This window comes from Vanellus vanellus (genome assembly GCF_965231255.1).
Source record: "Vanellus vanellus genome assembly, chromosome: 6".
NCBI lineage: Eukaryota > Metazoa > Chordata > Aves > Charadriiformes > Charadriidae > Vanellus > Vanellus vanellus.
The window spans coordinates 7,903,438-7,923,248 of NC_138911.1; the positions used below are offsets into that span (position 1 = coordinate 7,903,438).

Sequence of the window (19,811 nt, forward strand, 5' to 3'; positions counted from 1 at the left end):
AAACTAGAACATGCTTCTAAAGAAAGAAGTATAAAGAACTGAAGTACAAGATCTCTCAAAATCTTCTTGATGGAAAGTATTCCACCAGCTTTCTAAACTATCATTTGTTCAGATGCCTCTTTCTTTTTTCCTCCTCCAAAAGAAAATTTTGGAGAAGGAAAGGAAAACAGAGGCAAAACACACACGGGCAACACAGCAAGAGGAGTAGATGAATGGAAGTTTAACTGTTTTGCCTTTATGCAAAGAAAACATGAGACCGCAGCCCAGGGAGAAGCAAAGGCTGAGACCCTCGAATTCCTGTGATAAATCTAAAGCTTGTACATTAAAGCTCCCCTTTGTTGAAAATGCTGTTAGACACAACAAAACAGAAATGTTAGGTAAGTGCAAGCTCTGCCTCTGACCTTTCACTCTGTAACCGTCAGGCTTCATTAATTTTCACAAGGCCTGACAGCTCTAGCGTTAATACTCACACTTGCGGATCGAGCCACACAGCAGGTTGAGACTGCTACCTTCTCCTCTCAAACTCATGCATTAGGATTTCTTCCATGCTGGCAATGGAAAACCAAGTCTAAGAAACATTAAACACAAAAAACTACGTTACAATAACGCCAAGGTTGAGTCATAAACCCATGAAAGCAAGGAAGTAGTGAGTGAATCTTGCCTCAGCACCTTTAACTCAGCCACACGGTGCAGAGGTAGGGCAGCAAACACGGTCCTCTCCCGGCGACCGCAGATCCAGGTCCTACTGAACCCATAGGGGCACTTCGGAGAGGTCTGACACTGCAGAATCAGCGGTACCTAATACCGAGTGCTTCCACTCCTCCTCTCTCCCGTAGGTGAATATCCCGAATTTTGCACAACGCTGGTCCGTAACATCGCCGCCACGCACAGTACGAACCCTGCGACGGGGCCATGCGCGCTGCACAACCTGCTTAACGAGGGGTCTGATGTAACGATGCTCTGCATTGGTAACAACTCCTTGCTTTTATGTATTTATGTCTCAACCATAACATTATTCTAATGTAACTGTTTGTGATTAATATCCTTCTCCTCCCTGTTAAAAGAAAAAAACGTAGCACAACACAAGCGACAATCTTTTGTTTCCCTTCAGCATTCCACGGCTTCCTTAACGTTATTCTGACGTTGCATGTGCTGGGGTTTGATCTCAAAGTTGTTTTGAATTCCACTGGGTTACTGTTAATGAAACTTTTTTTTTTTTTTTTTTTGAAACACGGAAAGCTTCCCTAAAGTTTTATCAATTAATACATAACACTTATTTGTTTTGAAACAGACAGAATGTGAAGGTTTTGTTTAGTCTAACCTCACAACCAGAAAAGCCTCCAGATTTTGCAGCTCACAGCACTGCCAACTTTAGGTGTAAAAAGTCTCCCCCAAATTGACTTTAAAATTATGAAATCTGAAACAGAAGCAGCACAGATTTCTCTGCTTGCTAGTCCCTGGAAAGGCTTTCTTTTCAGGCTTGGAATTGTGTAACCTAAAAGATGGAGCTTTCGAGGAAAAAAAAAAAAATTAAAAATCACCTAACATGAAAAAGCTGACAGCTGTGAAGTTTCCCTTTAAATTTAGAAAATTCTGAAAACAACCCCCTCCTTGCAAATCACAATAGCCTTATTTTTCCTCTTTTATTAAAAAAAAAAAAAAAAAAAAAAAAATTCTTGCAGAAATGGTAGTTCCTGCCACTCTTCTCTTCCCCATAGCAAAGCAATACATGAATGACTACCACAACTGCATTGGTGTCATGTGCACACTTTCAGAGAGATTCTGTAAGTGAAATAGCACTCACTTGGGAAAATATAGAAGGTTTTCAGGCAAGAACCTTTTTTGTCTGGCAGAGCTGAAGGGCGTTCCTTTAAACAGAATTACCCCATATTTACACTCATAATGAGATTTGCACCTAGTCCCCTGTAGTTTAAGTTCTATGGTGCATGTATACTGCAAATATATTGAAATATGCTATGTTTTGTCCAACAGAATTTTACATTTTTCTCTTGTGATCAAGATCTTAATGTACCACGGCTGACAAGTTTTAGATCAATTTCAGCTCGGTGTGGTTTCAGGTGGCTCCGATCCTGAATTCTGAATACCAAGGCTGAGAATGGGAACATAAACTCTGCCTTCCCATCGCCAGTGGAGCTAAGTAGAAATGTTCTCCTTGAACTTGATTAAGACTAAATTGAAAAGGAACATTTTTGGCTACTATTACATTAGGCTAAAATAGAGAAATGAACCCTAATACTATCTAAATCTAATAAGAAAAAGCCATCTCTATTTCAAAATTTTCAAAGCATTCTCTATAAATGCATCACAGATCAATTTACATGGTACTTTTGCCAATAAGCAAAACGAAATCACAGGTTCCAATTGGCTTAACTCATATTGGAAAGTGCGAAAGCAAATGCTAGAAAATGCAATTACTGCAAACAAACTCCATTTTCTCCACTCAGGAGGGAATTTCAGGGAACATTTTATTGCCCTCAAATAATATTTCTAAAGGCATCAATACACAATCCTATTTTCTTTTTGGAGTCTCCACACTATATAACCTAATCCTCTATAAAGAAACTCACCAGATTTTGAAATAATATATTGGTTGTTGATATTACCTTGTGCACGCACATATTGTATCAATTTAAATGATTTTTCTTCATGCATCTTAAGAATATAAAAACCAACAGTGACTGTCTGACACAAACAGATCTGGACCTACTTCCCATAACACACCCTTTGTCTCTTTAATTTACAATTCCAATTAAGTCTTTTTTTTTTTCTAAAATAAATGAATAAAAGCCATCAAAAAGGAGGTCATCTTGAGAAACAATTATACAGAAAGTAATTAAGCTAATCATAATTATCACAGACAATGTCTTGGTATTTTCATGTACATGTATGTTCACACTGCAAAAGGCCAGCAAATGCTAAGGACAAGATTTTCCAGACAAAGTAAAATCTTTATTTAAAAGAGAAACAAGTCTGGATACCAATTCTTCACTACTTACTGAAGGAAAACCTACTAAATTCTTCACTGCTTGCTGAAGGAAATAGAAATTATGAATACAGGACCCAGATCTAGATCCTGCCCCAAATTTTTCTGCCTTATTGACAGGGACCATTATGTGAGCAGCAGAACTTCCTTTTCTGTCCACAGGACTGAAAGACACACCTCTATCAGGATACTTCCAATATCTACCTATCTTAAGATAAACAAATAATCAATCAGGAAACACAGAGTCATCAAAAACATTCTCCTGTTTCTCTCCTCGCTGAACTTGTTCCCATTATTTGTTTTCTTATTTTGAAATGAAAGTCTTTGAGGCTTAACAAATGCACAAAGCAGTAGGCACACATCTCCCTGTACCCCGCAGGCAGGTAAAGCCCAGTCAGTATTTCTAAAAAAATGCCTCCAAATGCCTCCTTTTTTTCTGTAGTCCAGGAAGGTGATCAGAGCGTTTCTTCTGACAAGAAAAATCTCAAATTCATAAATGAGAAACTTCCGATAACTGTTTTAATTTTCTTTCTATAATACAGTATATTTTACATAACTTCTCAATTTTTATACAGGGAACGGAAACGCTTCCTTTCAAAACTATAACTTGCAAGTATATGATTGGTAAACTACAAAACATACTGGGGCTCAGACTTAACTGACTACCAATACTAATGTAACGTGGATAAATTCCCATAATGATAAGGGGAAAAATAATAAGCAGGGACACCAGGAATAATGACAAGGAAAATAAAGTGAAAGCAAAAAGAAGAAATATGATTAAATATTTTTTAAATTAGCTGCTTTTGAAATTTTACCCTGTGATCATGTTTTGTGCTTTTACTTGTAAACATTTAGGGTATAAGAAGCAAGTTTGGTATTCAAAGGTGTTTTTAAACATATTTTCCAATGGCAGTGCTGATGTTTGTTGGTAATTCACAGAATCATAGAATGGTTTAGGTTGGAAAGGACCTTGAAGATCATCGAGTTCCAACCCCCCTGCCATAGGCAGGGACACCTCCCACTAGACCAGGTTGCCCAAGGCCACATCCAGCCTGGCCTTGAACACCTCCAGGGACGGGGCCTCAACAGCCTCTCTGGGCAACCTGGGCCAGTGCCTTATCACCCCCAAAGGGAAAAACTTCTTCCTAATGTTCAATCTGAACCTGCACTCTTCCAGTTTAAAGCCATTCCCCCTCGTCCTATCGCTACATGCCTGAGTAAAAAGTCCTTCCCCGGCTCTCCTGTAGGCCCCTTTAGGGACTGGAAGGCCGCAATAAGATCTCCCCGGAGCCTTCTCTTCTCCAGGCTGAACAGCCCCAACTCTTTCAGCCTCTCCTCATAGGAGAGGTGCTCCAGCCCTCGGATCATCCTCCTGGCTCTCCTCTGGACACGCTCCAGGAGGTCCATGTCCTTATGTTGGGGACTCCAGAGCTGGATGCAGTACTCCAGGTGGGGAGCACTGCATTGTTTCTTTCTTTTTTAAGTCGGAAGAGGAGAAATCCAAAACCTGAACTAAGCTCCCCTTCTAGAAGCAGCTCGATATCCATCTGACAGCACTAGGTACTGTATTTCAGAACTACCTCCACGGTCCTTTCCTGAAATTTTTACAGTCAATAAGAGAAAGTACACAGAAAAAGCAAAGAGAAATTAAAGTCAACCAAATATATTCAGGCAGGTCTTTATGAACCTCCAGTACTATTTTCTGAAGCCCACGTTTAAATTTATTATTCTAAATAAACCAAAACATTCCATTATAGTCTTTCAAGATGAACTTGGATACCAGGAATCTCCTGAGCCCTGTAAGGAAATTCCTTTTAATAACCCAGCCCACAGAGAGGTTTCTTAGCTACTAAAGGAGACAACCAAATCACTCCAGCTGTACCATGTTATTACAAGGAACTGAATTCCTCTTATGCGGCTTTTTTTTTCCCCCTAGCCATCTAGAATTGCTTGAGCAGGATGGCACATAGCCTCAGATACCTTCCTTGTAAGTTTAAGCACATAGAGTAACCCCAAACACTAAAAAAAGAGAGAGAAGGAAACTTCAAGCCTGATAAAGGTCTAGAGTGGTAAGTATGGAAATTGGTGCCAGTGATTTCCGAGCTCCAAGTCTCACCTCTGCTACTATTTCTCACCACGTCCTCTCTTCTCCTGGCTTTGCAGAATTGCAATTACCAAATTATTTATATTACAGCATCCCAGGACCTCACGACAGACAGTTCAGACTGAAGTATTTTAAAAATCCAAGGCACCGCTCTTTGAATTTCAGTGGGCAAACCTGTGTGCTGAAATAGCTCCTAACTGTCCTTCCAAAGGAAGGACAGACAAAACAGATAAATGAAAAATAATATATGTAACGTAAACAACATTCTGCGATATAAAGAGTTTGCGTGCTTTATTTCTGACAGAATTCAGGTGAAATTCTTCTCTTGTTACTACAAGTATGTAGGACCTCTGCTGCAGCCATCTCTGCTCCGTAATAAAATAAGGACAATAGTAAGCACCTAACCTACTACGGTAGGGAAATGTTTTTAAGCCAACTTAAACAGACATGTGCAATTCATGGTACCTGTATCTGTGCATTTGAATTTACAGTAACATTTTCAACAAGATGCTGCAAAATCTCTACGATGCAGCAGCTGTAGTTTCCCTTTGTGTACCAGGATTCCGGTACACGAATAACTATTTCTCTGTAATTAAATGCTACCATTAACTGTTGGGGCATGCAGCATTTGCAATTTTTCATCTACTGTGCTTTCTGCAGAGCGGGGTGTCTCTTGACTTACCCATTTTAGCCATTGTTTCCAGACTTAAAAAAAAAAAAAAAAAAAGGACAAAAAAGGAATGAAAGAGCTACCATAAAAAAGCACGATATGCAGACCTTAAGTTTTGCTGAATAAAGTGACAGCTACAGTTAATCAGAGCCAGCGATTAAGGCGAAGCGCTAAGAGAATAGCTATTTCAGTCACTTACACAAAGGTAACAATTTATTTCTTATTTATACTCCTTTCTGCTAAGGTTCTGCCCTCTCACCCCAAAGGCAAGCAGCGTTGTTTTTACAGCTGGCTTCACGGAAGCATTTGTTTATGAATGGCTATATTGCTTCCACTATAACTGTACATGCATCCTCCCTAGGAACTTGCTCCGACGCCAGGACCCGCTCCAACATCTCCAGCCCGAGCTGTCAGCCACCAGCCCAGTGGCTCTCCCTCCCCCCGGCCCCAGGGACAGCGGTGGCCACCCTTGGGAATTGCTCTGCCAGGGGTTGGGAGAGGGGATGGTAGTCCAGGACCTCTCCTCTCAGGACCACGAGCATCGCTACTTTTATTTTATTCCCAGCGACCATAGAAGCTTGCAGCAGGGACAGAGGAGAGCAGAAGGAACGAACTCCTTCCCCACAGCGCTCAGGAGAAATCTCCTGCACAAAAACGCAGGAAACCTCAGCGTTCGCTTTGCAGTTTTTCTGCTCATCTCTCAGGAGCGAACACAAACGCCAAATGCTGCTTAGGGAGCGGGGAGACCGAAGAGGAATGTACAGGGGAGAGCAGCTCAGGTAGAAGTAAGGAAATGTGGGTAACTTGGCATTTACAGCTCCGTTTTAAAGTAGAACTCCCCATGTTTCTGTGGCTGGTCACATCAAAAAAAAAAAAAGAAGAAAATTTAATGGCAAGATTCAGGAGAAATGGAGCTGTTGCGCTCTGATACTCAGCCTGCCTGTAAGATTAAAGATTCTGTTTCATCAGAAAAGACGTACATAATTCTGAGATCTTTAAGGTTCGCTTATCAACAGTTACAGGAAATTCAAAGTCCAGAGTGTTCCCGAGCTCTCATTTCTTCATTTTATTAACTTGGGAAGAAATGAAGCTCTGGAAAAAGCAAGTAAATCTCCACTACTTTACACCCCTTTGCTCTCATTTGTCTGTCCCTCCTTTTCCAGCCGCTGTCCCTCCCCTAGTTTAATGTTGTTTTGTCCTCTTCTGTGCTGGCTTAGCATCTTCTTGTGGCTCTCCTTACATTGCTGTCCCCTTTTGTGCTGCTCTGTTCCTTCTCTACTAACTGCACCGCCGGCAGTGAGCGCGGGTTTGGTAACCCCCACCTGGGGGTGCAGGATGAGAAAAGAGGGACCGGACCAGCCCAGCCCGGTGAAGCGAGGCACTGAAGCGACCTGAGCCTCGACGCGATCTCAAGTGCCAAGAAACTCAGTTCCCAAAGCCGTGGAAGGGCCACCACGGACCGTCCCGCACATGAGCCGAACGCCCAGACTAGCCCGGCGCCACGGGACACCCCAACCTCGCAGTGGGGTTTACGAGAGAAGACGCTGCCTGTGGGTCTTGTAACCACCCCACGGAGCAAGCACCGGTACTCACACCGTCACGCTCAGGACGGCAAAACAGGACAAAGAAAACGCACATTCCTTTAGTTCTGGGAGAGGGGTTTGTCTTCTCCTTTTTCTCCCCACCAGTGGTACCAGATTGCCCAAGAACGTAACACCCATCCTCCGAAATCAATATGCTCCCCTAAATACAGCCAATAAAGGTTTCGAGCTCTCCTAACAGGCGCGAGGGGGATGAGTGGGAGACGTGGAGTTGCACTGGCCTTTCTTTTGCAGCCCTTTTGTGCCAAGACACATCGTTCCCGATACATAAAACGCATGCAGAATTTGTCCGAGCTCAAATACTCGGCTTCAGCCTACTGCAACAAGAGGTTTAATTAACAAGCTATGCAGGCTGGTTATAGCCAGCAAGGAGCAACAATCTATTTTTCTCTAACAAAAAAAAAAAAAAAGAAGTCAGTAATCCTTGGAACATTTATTAACCCCCTAGTATGGGCAATTACTGTAAGATAAAGGTCTGCCAGTCTTGCATTAACATAAAGTGCTGCACGTTGCTTTTCTACGGCATAGTAATGTCCCCAACAGTCTGAATAAATGCTAACATTTGAGTTTTAAGCTTGATTCAACCCCCCTCAATGTACACATTTTTAGCAGAACTTCACTTTCAGTGGCTGTTTGGCCATGAAAAAAAAAAAAATATCATTTTATACAAGCCAAAAAAATGCAGGACGGCATTTCACCGAGATACTGGTTTTCAGCTCGGTTTAAGGTAATCTCACACATTTCCTAGCACGCAGGACTGAAAAGAGGAAAGGGGGGTGGGAAGCACAAAACCCAAAGATCATTCCTGCCGTCTGCTAGGTTTTGTGGTCGCATACAACATAAAAATAAAAAAAAAACCCAGTGGTGATTAAAAAAAAAAAAAAAAAGACGACTTTATAATAGACAGGACACTGCCAACCAGCTTTAAATTGAATTACACAGCCTGCTAGTCTTTATGATGAAATAAAATTTCTTTGAACACTACACATTATACTAAAATCTGCAGCGCTTTCTCCCCCCAGCCCCAACCTCTCTCTGCTCAAAGCAACTCCTCCACCCTGAAACCATTGTTCTTTCTAAGCAGGAACGTGACGCTCTACCAGCAGAGAGACTGCTTATTTTAATTAGATATTGTTAATATGGTATGCGTGATGTGAAAATTTAGGAGAGAGGCATTTTTGCACTTTGTATTTTTGATGCACGATTTAATTTGTAAGTGACAAAATAAATTGATGGCGTACAAAGAATATATACTTTGACTGCTTTCCATTTAAATCATTCTCGTGTTACAATACGCGGCTGCGCCAGCAAAGCTGGAAGAAGAATCTGACGACAATGTCTGTAAAACTTTCTATTTGGGTGGCATTACTTATGTCATGCCTGGTCAATACAACAACCATAAATCTCTGGTCTGTTTTAAAGTGGATTTGCGGGAAAGAGGGAATGGAAAGGAATAATTATTTTGGTTATTTTATAAATTTGTTTTGGTTATGGTTTGTTATTTGAAACCTGATCATCCCGACCCCCTTTTAAGACAACAGCAGTCCAGGGAAGCAGATCCAAGAAACGACTGAGCAATTATTGCGATTGAAAGTCCTGTCCAAGAATTGTGCAATACTTTCCAGTGCTCGCTGGCTCCTTTCTTTCATTGAAAACTACCAAATGACTATGTTAGGTTTAAACATATAAAGAGCCGCTCAATCCAGAACGTTACTCTCTTTGAAAGCACATTTCACCTGAGCCAAGTTTTCTAATGGCTGTCAAATAACACCTCAATGTTTGGTTTGTCTGATCAGGGCAGGCAGTACACAACTTGTATAGAGAATTTCACACTGTATCTCTAGTAAGTTCGGGGCTACAATGTAAGAAAAAAAAAAAAAAAAGCTCAAAGCTTCTCTGCATGCCATTAAGAGATAGTAAAAACAGTTTCTTGTTAATATGAAAAGTTGCCAGGAATAACAAGAGCAAAACACAAAACAACTGATCAGAATGAATAAACTCACACTGCTCCTCATGCACACATTCCGCTTTAGTCAGTGGAAATTTTACTATCTTGACATTTCTATACAATTTCTATTTTACCCTTTAAGTTGTACTTCTAGGGTTCTTTTTTCCACAAAGCATCTGACTCAGAGCAGAGGATAAAGATGACTAAGCAGCTCTAACCACAGCACAAAAGTAGAATTTTGCACTTTTTCCCCTTTTGCTTTCATATTTCACTGTGGATTGCTACATCAGGAAAACATTATTCAACCTATTACCAAAAATCCACATGGCTGTATTTTCCCACTATTTTATAAATACAATAAAATGCAACATTCAAATTATTTTTTTATTCCTCTGAGAAGAAGAAAAAAAATAATTAAAATCATTATTAATGTGTCTAAAAAGGTGCATGCAAATAAAAGCTGAGCACTGATGATTAATTTAGTCAAGCCATATGGGAATTTAAAACTAAGCACAAATGCAAATTTAATAGTGACATTAAACACAGTTCAAGTTAGAACAAAAGCAAAGGAAGTATTCTTAAGTAGTGATACTGCAATAAAATCTAAATAAGCTTGGAAGAAGCTTTTATAACCTTTACCATAAAGACAGAGTGAGGTACATACCCCAGAGAACCAAGTAAAGAAAACCCACCAAACCAAAAAAAAAACTTGAAGACTCTCGTTTTCGTTGTATAACTGTGGTTTGTTTGTTTGTTTGTTTTTTAACAAAATTGCATCAATACATTCCGAACTCATCATATTCGGCATCGATTAGCAACTAGAATTAATAAGCAAGTAGACCCAACAACACTGTCTGTACAGGCTTGCCAGTGCACCTTCAGGTCTCCAACATTCTCCAGTTCGGAGCATCCTGAACAATTCTATGAGCTCTGAGACAGGCAGCCAACGCGGTCTGGATGCTGCACGTCACAGGCAACTGCTACCGGCATCAGAGGGATGGACAGCACAACGGCAGCACCAACAGAAGAGTCAACCGTCCTCAGCAGCCAGCTCAACCGCTTATTAAGGTAGGTGTATCCCATTCCCGTGCCTGAAGCCTAAAGAAGCTCCTCGGCAGAGTCACTCACAGAAGACATAGCTGTTTTCAAAATCAGACTCATAGATTTTTCCAGGGAGTCGCTTCCCTCTCTCCCAGAACAGCTGTGCAAAACTCATACGCACTTAGAGGATTAAAGCTACCTCAGCATTTTCTTTCACTTGCAATGAATGCAATTCTTTTTTTTTCCAAGGGCTAAGGGTTTTGTTCATCAAAATGGTATTTTACGTTTAGTCAATTATTCATTCTAGCTTTAACAAGTAGAGCAATACAGGGTTCAAAATGTGCTCCAGATGGTAAAGACACAAATCGGAAATAAATCAATTTATAAAAATAAGAAGAGATTTGTTTTTATTGCCATAATTTTACTTTAAAATATTCGTAAGCTTCCTTCTGGTTCTAAATTAGTTCTTTGAGCTAATCCCCCTCTGAATTTGAAGAAAATTAGAGCTTACTGGTTTGTTTTTATAAAAGTGTCATGTCAGATGCTAAAATAATTCACATCATAAACATACTTTTAAGGAGCAGAAGTTCTCAAGAACAAATACTTTCATCACAATGAAATTGTTTTCAGTGTGCATTAGCAAGAGGAACACGGTCACACAAAACCCTGAATGAGATACGCCTGGAGAGGAGGTGAAGCCTAGATAAAATGAGGAAATAACTGAGAAAGGATACGAGAGGAATGTGACCCTGAATTTTTAAACAGTGATAAGCAAAGAGCTTGATCTTACTATTATACTATTTTGTGACAGTTCATTTTTATTTATTTTTTTTTTTTTCAGATAAATTTAAACTATCTTTGAGATCAAACACTATTTTGGCAGGCGCCTGGCTTACAGTTTTGAATATAATTTCCGGTTTCTTCAGTACTAATGCAGAAATCTAAGTGCAGACTGGAACCAAGTGTCTGTCCATACCTCCGAGAGCAACACCCCATTTGCAGTGCTCTTCCCATGTTGTCGCCTGTTCCACCTAACAGCCAGCAATTCCAAGCTGAAGCAGCTATTTTCAATAACACTGACACAAAAATGAACTTTCAAAGAACCGGCAATACATTTGAGGGCCACATTCACATATGCAAAGCGTAACAAGAAAATCGCCACGTTAAAACAGTACAATCATTCTTTTCTTCTCACTTTAAGTAACATGATGGAGGAACCACACCACAGAAAAAAAGCTGAATTTTTCTTTTACCTCCATCAACAATGTTTATACTAAAGGCAAGGATACATTACAGGTAAAGAAAAATTTGTTCCAGCACTAACCCATGTACATTTAGCCACTATTCACACATCTCCTCGAGTCACTATCCCACAGAAATTAAAATTTGCATTCAAAACAAAAGGAAGGCATGAAGGAAAAAACATGAAACAGTCAAGTTGCCAAATCCCAGAACAACTCAGGAAACACCTATTCTCAGCTCCACAGATGTTAACCAGCAGTGATTTCACCTACTGGATCTGTCCGCGTCTACCACTGTAGAATTTTCCCCAATTTGTTGAGTTACAAACCTTATATTAGAAATACTGCATGAAAAAAAAAAAAAAAAAAACAAAATACCAACGCCGCCCCCACCTCAACAGAACACAGTCAGGCCAAAAGACACAACCATTAGACAAAAAAGTCTGAAGAACAAAACCGGCTATTTGAGAAAAATGACTAAACCAGATGCAAATTATTCACACAAGTACGAATATGCTCAATCAGGCCCATACTAATTGAGCACAATAAACATAGCGTCACTCATTAAAGATCTATCTGCCTGAATTTCTCTTTGCTTTCTCTTCAGTTCTCAGGAGTTATTCAATCGCTTCCCATCACGCAGGAAAGGAAATATTGCACTATGAAGACAGAGCTATAATTAGATATTCCTGTATTTCATTTCCCATATATGACAATGAGAATGGATGGGGAAAATATGAACAGTGATAATAATAGTATCTTGAAACATTCAGTAAGAGACATATTGGGCATAGAGTAACGTCTTACTTCTTCCTCAGCACGTAATGCTGTGTTTACTGCAAGGTCAGTTAAGTTACTATAAGAGATTTTTAATGAAAACAATTATAAATTTAAAATAACTGTGTTTAAAGCATTTAACAGTCACCAAGGTCAAGTGATTACAGCAGTTACAAGACCCGAGGGACATGTTCACACCAAAACAAAGTGAATAAATTACCTCAGCCAGCGCATGTAATCACTAAGTGACCACAGAGGTTATTCAATGTACGAGCCCAGCCGACTTTCATGCAAAACCAATAATGAAAATTTATCAGCCAAAGGGAAAAAAAAGCGTAAGAACCAGTAAAAGTGGCAGGAAGGGCTGAGAGCGGGGAGGAGGGGGGTGTGGAAAGCGTGTCCTGTGATTCGGCTGCAGGGACAAGGAAGAAGGATGAATGCTACTGAAATGGATGGAGGGACAGGGTGCTGAACGTACCGCTCAGGTGAGACGCCCGGAGAGTTGCAAAGGGACGCAAGGCCCACAAAAGACAAAGTGGCAGGGCTGACGGAGGCGCCTGCAGTCCTGTGCAACTCTGGCATATGTTAACACTCAAGTACAAGCCAGGCAGGGGGCTCAGAATTATCATCTTTTAACTCTTCCCTTGGGTCTACTGCCAAGAAAATTATGGACAGTTATTGTGTCTTAGTTACCCCGTTTTACAATTCTAGTGGAGATGAGGCCCTGTTGTTTTACCACAGGGAAGGTGGGATAGGCTGTGGAATGAAGCCCAGCTGTGATCTCGCTCCTCTCCCTCGAGGTATAAGCGATGCAGACGCCTTCTCTTCACTACTGCTTCACAACACAACTGCCAAGGGAGAAACCAGGCACACAAAAGATGCAAAAACCCCTTTTCTAGAAGGACAACGCTGTATTTGGTGGGAGTTCTCAGCGCATTGCTTTGGAATAAGGTTCCTGCCAACTACGGTGAAAAAAGATGCTTCCCAATATATGGCAGAAGAAAAAGGAATCCTGCTTCTTTCTGCCTGCCGCCGGTATGGACTTTTTATACTATTGCATGTCATCACCTCACAACCTTGACTGTATTAATCTTCACAATATACATAATAAATAGTAAAATACGATTACTCCCATTTTGCAGACAGGAGTCTGAAACAAAGTGGCAAAGGGACATGCCTGACTTCATGGTATTTTGATTCCAGATGAGGAGAGGACAGCACCGGGGCAACTTTAGACTGAACTTTTTTTAGACTGAGCATTAGGAAAGAATTTTTCCCAGAAAGAGTGGTCGGGCATTGGAATAGACTGCCCAGGGAGGTGGTTGAGTCACCAGCCCTGGTTGTGTTTAAGAGACGTTTGGATGTGGTGTTGGGGGATATGGTGTAGGGGAGAACTTTGTAGAGTAGGTGGTTGGACTCGATGACCCCAAGGGACTCTTCCAACCTAGACAATTCTATGATTCTACGATTCTAACTATTCACCAATGCGACAAGATTCCACAGAGGAATCAATTTGCTGCCTCACCTTATGCCAGAAACCTAGTAACTGGTATTGTTATATATATGAAAATGCAAGCGGACTCTGTGCCTGGAAAAAGAAAAAGAAAAAAAAAAGAAAAAAAAAAAAAAGGAAATAGCAAAAGAAGTTTTCTCTGTACCTGAAAGCCCGAGGCCAAAGCCAGTAGGTCCTCACACAGTCAAAGCTTCCAGTTTCAGCAACACTGACTGCCAAAGAATGCAAAATCTGCCTTCTCACATGAATACCATAGACTTCTACAAGAACTCTCTATATATGCTACGAAAGCCCCATGATAAAATGCTGAGGCTGGAACAAAACCTATTCAAAGGGTTATAATTCTTCTGTTGAAAACGTTAAACCAAGGACGTATGTCATAAAATAACATCACCGTGAAACACCTGTTAAATACAAGGAATGGCCAAGTGGCTGCTGATACTTTAAGATTCCCTACAAAAGGCTGAAAACACACGAGCAGCTCACTTGTTTTGGCTTTCGGCAGTCCTGAGTTAGCGTTTTCAGATGCCAAGCACTGGGCACGGGCTCCGGCTGTACCAAAACATGTGGAATGACCCAAGGTCCAGAGAGGAACTCTGGCAACCAGACACTGCTTTCAGCAGTGTGTTCAGGGTAGACTTTAGAGGTCTACGCTCTCCAGAAAGCAATTCCTTTCCTGGAGATGCCTGGCGTCTGGAACAACCGAAACTTGTGGAACAGCAGTGCTGCTTAGCTTCTCTGCCAGGACTGAAGCTCAGTGGGACCACACCACCCGCTCCCAGGGAAGCTGTGCAGCCTCCCACTGCCCTTATTTTGCTTGCTCCTCTTCCTCCTCCTCAACGGTAAAATTTACAGGTAATCTCAAAGAACACACAAAAGTCGAGGAAGATTATTCCTACTATGTCTCTTCCCTCAACCTATGTACATATCCACTTACTTCTCGTACCGCTTCTTACTTCCCGGTCCTGCAATTGCATTCCTAGAAAAGGGGTAGTTTTGAGCCCATAAAATCTACTACTGCTTTCTAGAAGTAAGAATTATAAAACTAAATTACAGTAATATGGCAGTATCTGGAAGCCCCAGTCCCACATGCACAGCAATAAAAAGGAAAAATGTTCTTTAAAACTGGGCTGTAGAAATCAGAGGAGGTCAAAAGGAAGATAAAAAGAACAGTGTGGAGAAAATGCATAGGAGGGTGAAAAGATGGAGAATGCGGAAGCTCTTCTATTTAAAAATTCCTTTTATAAATCCAAATGTTCTTCACTTATCTCTTGAAGGGTCAGCCAAGGAACTCCAACGGAATAAAATGAGGCTATTAAAGGCGTGTAGAAGTGTGGCCATCACCCAGCAGGCAAGAGAGAGTGCAGTGGTGGAGGTAAAGCATGGTGGCAAAGCCATGCTTTCAGAGGTTTTTACATAATGCTGTAAATTCATTCTAACATTTCTTGAAGATCAGTTGCCCGAGACACCTCCACCTCTGAATATTTCTAGTGGAAGTGGCGAGATGGCAGCACACAGCCAGCCTACCAGTGGCATTTATAACAGCAGCATCCTGCATGAGTTCCCCTCCTTTGTTTTGGTCTTCCGCTGTTGCAATTTAATTGCCCTCAACTGTAGCAACACACTCTCAAGGCACTGCTACCAAATACAGCAGAGTATGAAAGGCATTCTACCGAAGAGGCGCTGAGTGCACGTGTTCAAAGTTAAAATGTCAGTACTCTAACTCCAAGGGGCAATCATGTGAACGCCACCCCCAAAAAATTCTCCTCTTCCAAATAATATTTTTTGATTTTGCCATACTATATTGTGGGAATAAGGACTTCCATAATTTCCAAATATGCTGCACCTTTCAGCACGGCTTTAAATTACGATAAACCCAAAATACAGTGAGCAATAGTTTCGGCTGTGGACATAAAACCCCACAGCATCCACTAATAGGACGCTGTATGCATTCATACCAGGTGCCACCACCTTCCCAACGGACCCAGAAGGCTACACAGCCCTTGCTGTGGAACGACAGCATCTTTTCCCCCAAGATACCGCAGAAATACAACAAAGTCTCTACATTTGTCTTAATTAACAGAATCATACTGAGGCTAGAAACAGCACATCACATGAGGACAAGCGAAGCAAGGGTAGGGGGGGATTTTCAAGTGCTCTAATTCAATTAGGAGGCAATGACTGACACTTGGACAGGAGAGGTTAATTGGGGTCACCAAAACGCAGTAATTCCTTACCTAACCAGTCATTAAACTTCTTAACCTCTGAGGGCAGTCCCAGTTCGGTGAAATCGCCCGTGTGGAGAAGGATGTCCCCATAAGGCATCTGGATGCCATCTGTTCTGGAGTGTGTGTCTGAGACGCAGACAAATCGTGTGTGGCCCGCTGGTTTTGGAGTGTCATATGGGATAGGGTCGACCCTAAAGCAGACACATAAAGATCTCGTAACAGTTACAAGGTTAAAACCCTCACATCTATTATTTCAGTTCTTTTTGTACATAAGCGCACACGCACACACACACACATCCATTTACACACACCGTGCTGAACGAGACGACTCTGTACCGCGACGCTGCCAAAAATCCAGAAGGGACCACAGTGCTTCTCAAATACTTACCTGGTAAGGAAGGAAGGTTAAAAAAAATACACCAGATAGGGCCAGTTCCTCATCCTAAAGTAATTTAGACGTTGGAAAAAAAAATTGAATTTGAGAGACTTTGAAGTCAGGGATTTTTTCCATCATCTGCCTTACACATGAACAGGTACACGGGCCATTAAATAACAGGTCTCGCAGGTGGGCCAGCAACAGGCTCTCGCTTGAGCTGAGCAGCTTAGCATCTGATTTTCTTCAAAGGCATAGCCACGCCTACAGATTCCGGCAGGAATATTTGTTTACACACAATCAGGTACCTTTCAGGAGTGCTTTGATGAAGCCTGGAACTTGCAGAACTGAGTCTCATAACAACTTCTTTCTCTCATACAAAATCCTGAGCTCATCTTCGCAAAATCTATGAAGTCAGGAACTGATGTGGTAGAGCACTAAGCAACCACAGATAAAACATTTTTTTTCTATAGCCAATGATGCGAAAACTTTAGTTCAATTGGTGATGCGCAAGCCACATTTGTTAATTTGTTAATCATCAACTATATGTGACCCATCACAGAAGTTTGGTTTTGAGGTGTTTTCTTTTTTGTTTTTCATAGATTTAAGCAGAGCGGAGAAAAATAATGGGGAAGAGAAGTGCTTTATGCATACTTAGCGGTTAGAAGTTCTAATTTGTAACAGAATAACTTAAAATACAAAAGGCAACCCATTGCCTACTTTGGAATAGCAATTCTTTCTCTGCAGTTACTGGAATTTGATTTGCTCAACTTACTCAACATTTGAATAGCACAGCAGCTGGATTAACACCACAGAAAACCTCATCCCAACTCCACAAAACTTCAGCCCATTCCATTGATGTGCCACTTTGATCATGGTTACAGCTTAGCTTCAGCTAGAAATTTTGAGGTATTTAGGAGTTATGTCAGAATAATAGTCCACTTAGATCTCAAATCATCAGAAAAGTGAAACCAAGCTCTAAGTATTTTAAAGCACCCACAAAATAATGCTATTTAAGCAAACTGGCACAACAGACATTCAAAAATCCGTGCCTGAAAGTAAAAAGAAAATTAAACAGGTTTGATTAGTTTTGCTCTCCACACTGAATGAAAAGAAAAACAAGTAACTAGCACACATCACTGGGAATGTTTTTCTTAAATCCCCATAGTTGTCACGAGATGTACAATCAGTAATAGAAAATAAAGCACAAATCCTAAGAAAATATACACTTTTGAAGTATGCCTTTCTTTACTGAACTGTATTTACTATTTTTAGTAAACTAAACTAGTATTTAGTATTTACTATACATTGAACTGTGTGAAAACTTCAGCTCCCGATGTAGGTGAGAAAGACCAAAAGCATCCTCCAGGGAGCAACTCGGCTCCCTCCACCGGGGAGTTTATCGTGGTTCAAGAAATCAAACTCCGTATGGATCTGTGCTGGTCTCCAATGGAAAAATGTCCACGGGAACACACTTATGTCACGGCTTAACCCCAGCCGGCAACTAGAACCACGCAGCCGCTCACTCACCCCTCTCCTTCTCCCCCTTAGAACGGTGGGGAGGAAGAGAGGAAGAGAAAAAGAAGAAAAAAAAAAAAAGGAAAAAACCTCATGGGTTGAGATACAGACTGTTTAATAGGAATAATAACAGAAAAGGAAAAATAACAACAACAACAACAATAATGATACGGGTCACTCACCGCTCGGTGAATTGGCACCGTCCAGGTTGTGATCCCGTCCCCCAGTTAACCCCCATTTATGTACTGAGCATAACACCTATGGTATGGAATATTCCGTCGACCATTCCATCCTCCTGACTATGCTTCTATGGGAAGCTGAAAAAAGTCCTGGAGTAGTGTAAACATCACTTAGCAACAACTAAAAAACAATAGGTATTATTGACATTCCTTTCACAGCAATCACTAGAAAGAAAATTAACTCTTTCCCAGCTGAAACCAGGACAACTTACTAACAAGATTTTACTGAGTTTTTTAAATTTGGTAGAATGCTTACTAACAGCTAAAATCTTAGCACGAGGGGCAGAGGGGGAGCGATATTATTTGTTAGACTGCATTTTCCTAGGTACCATAATTAAGTATTTCCAATCAAACTGTATTTACCAGAAATGTACCACATTTGGTTGCCATGGTCCACTGAATTAATTTGAAAAATTCAGGCCCTACAAGATAATATTTACTTTAATTTGGTCTTTACTTTAAAAATGGATTTTACTGCAGGGAAGTAAAATTTTACTGCAGATTTCACTGGAGGGGAAGGAGCAGTTTGGTACATAACTTTTGGGTTTGGTATCTCACCAAAGCACCAGGTGAGATTATTTGAGCCATACAACTGGTTACCACCAGTACAGAAACCCACAGCAAAAATATGAACTCCGACAATCAATGGATTCTTCTCTGCAAGGGTCAGACATTAATAAGGTTATTATTACAGAGGGAAATTCATTTACCCATTCAAATCATACTGGCAAGCTGGGCGGAACCGTAATTATAGTCCATAGAGCTTTTGTATTTGATGTCTTCCTCCTAATTACTGAAAGTGAGCCGAAACTTTTCTAGTAGTACGTCGCACAGTAAACAAGAGGGTCTCCAAATCAGCATTTCCACACTTCCAGGTACATTTGCTCCAGACAACACAAAAAATGAACACCAACTTCCACCAGTACCACATACCTTGGTTCAGATCACCTCTGCTTGAGCTATGACCAGCACTGCCTGCCTCTGGGGAGCCCAATTTTGTTCTTACACAGCAGCTACGCTTTTGCTATTCTCTGCACTTTGTTTCAAAACAAACCCTGTTTTGCTTTAGGCAATCTCTATTAGACTATGACACCAAAATCTGGTTTAGGATTTTTCTATCCATGCAATGACTGACTTAGAGAAAATTCTATACTCAAAATTCATTAAATTCCTGACCCTTCTTTCTCCTCTTTACAAACAGTATGATGTTGCCAAGTAACCTTTTTTTTCTACATCTTAGCTTAATTTCTTCTCTTATTCAGTAGTGCTTGCCTACTAAGTATCTGAAAGTGAGATACCGAAGGTTATTGTGTTCAGCCCATCAATTTCTCCTACTCAAAATAGTCCTTCAATAGAAACTTAATAAAAGCCGAGTTATTGACAGGCCTAAAGGCTCAAGTTTTCTTTTCATCCACAGCTATAGCATGGCAAACAGCAACGCGAGGTTTTTCTTTTCCACTACACCACGAGAGGACTGGCCCCTGAACTCGTGAGATCAGCTACCGCAGCAGGCAAGGCGATACCCTTTCACAGCTTTTGGTGGCACAGGGC

The 19,811-nt window shown here is 41.0% G+C and overlaps 1 protein-coding gene across 2 annotated transcripts in view; it reads right to left on the reverse strand.

Moving 5' to 3' along the window:
• The window catches only part of MPPED2 (metallophosphoesterase domain containing 2), a 107,910-nt gene that overhangs the window by 53,528 nt on the left and 34,571 nt on the right, over positions 1-19,811 (reverse strand). For both annotated transcript variants that reach the window (XM_082485807.1, XM_082485808.1), the window contains one exon: positions 16,140-16,321. In XM_082485807.1, the coding sequence (XP_082341933.1) occupies positions 16,140-16,321 (182 nt within the window). The remainder of the gene's footprint in view (positions 1-16,139; positions 16,322-19,811) is intronic.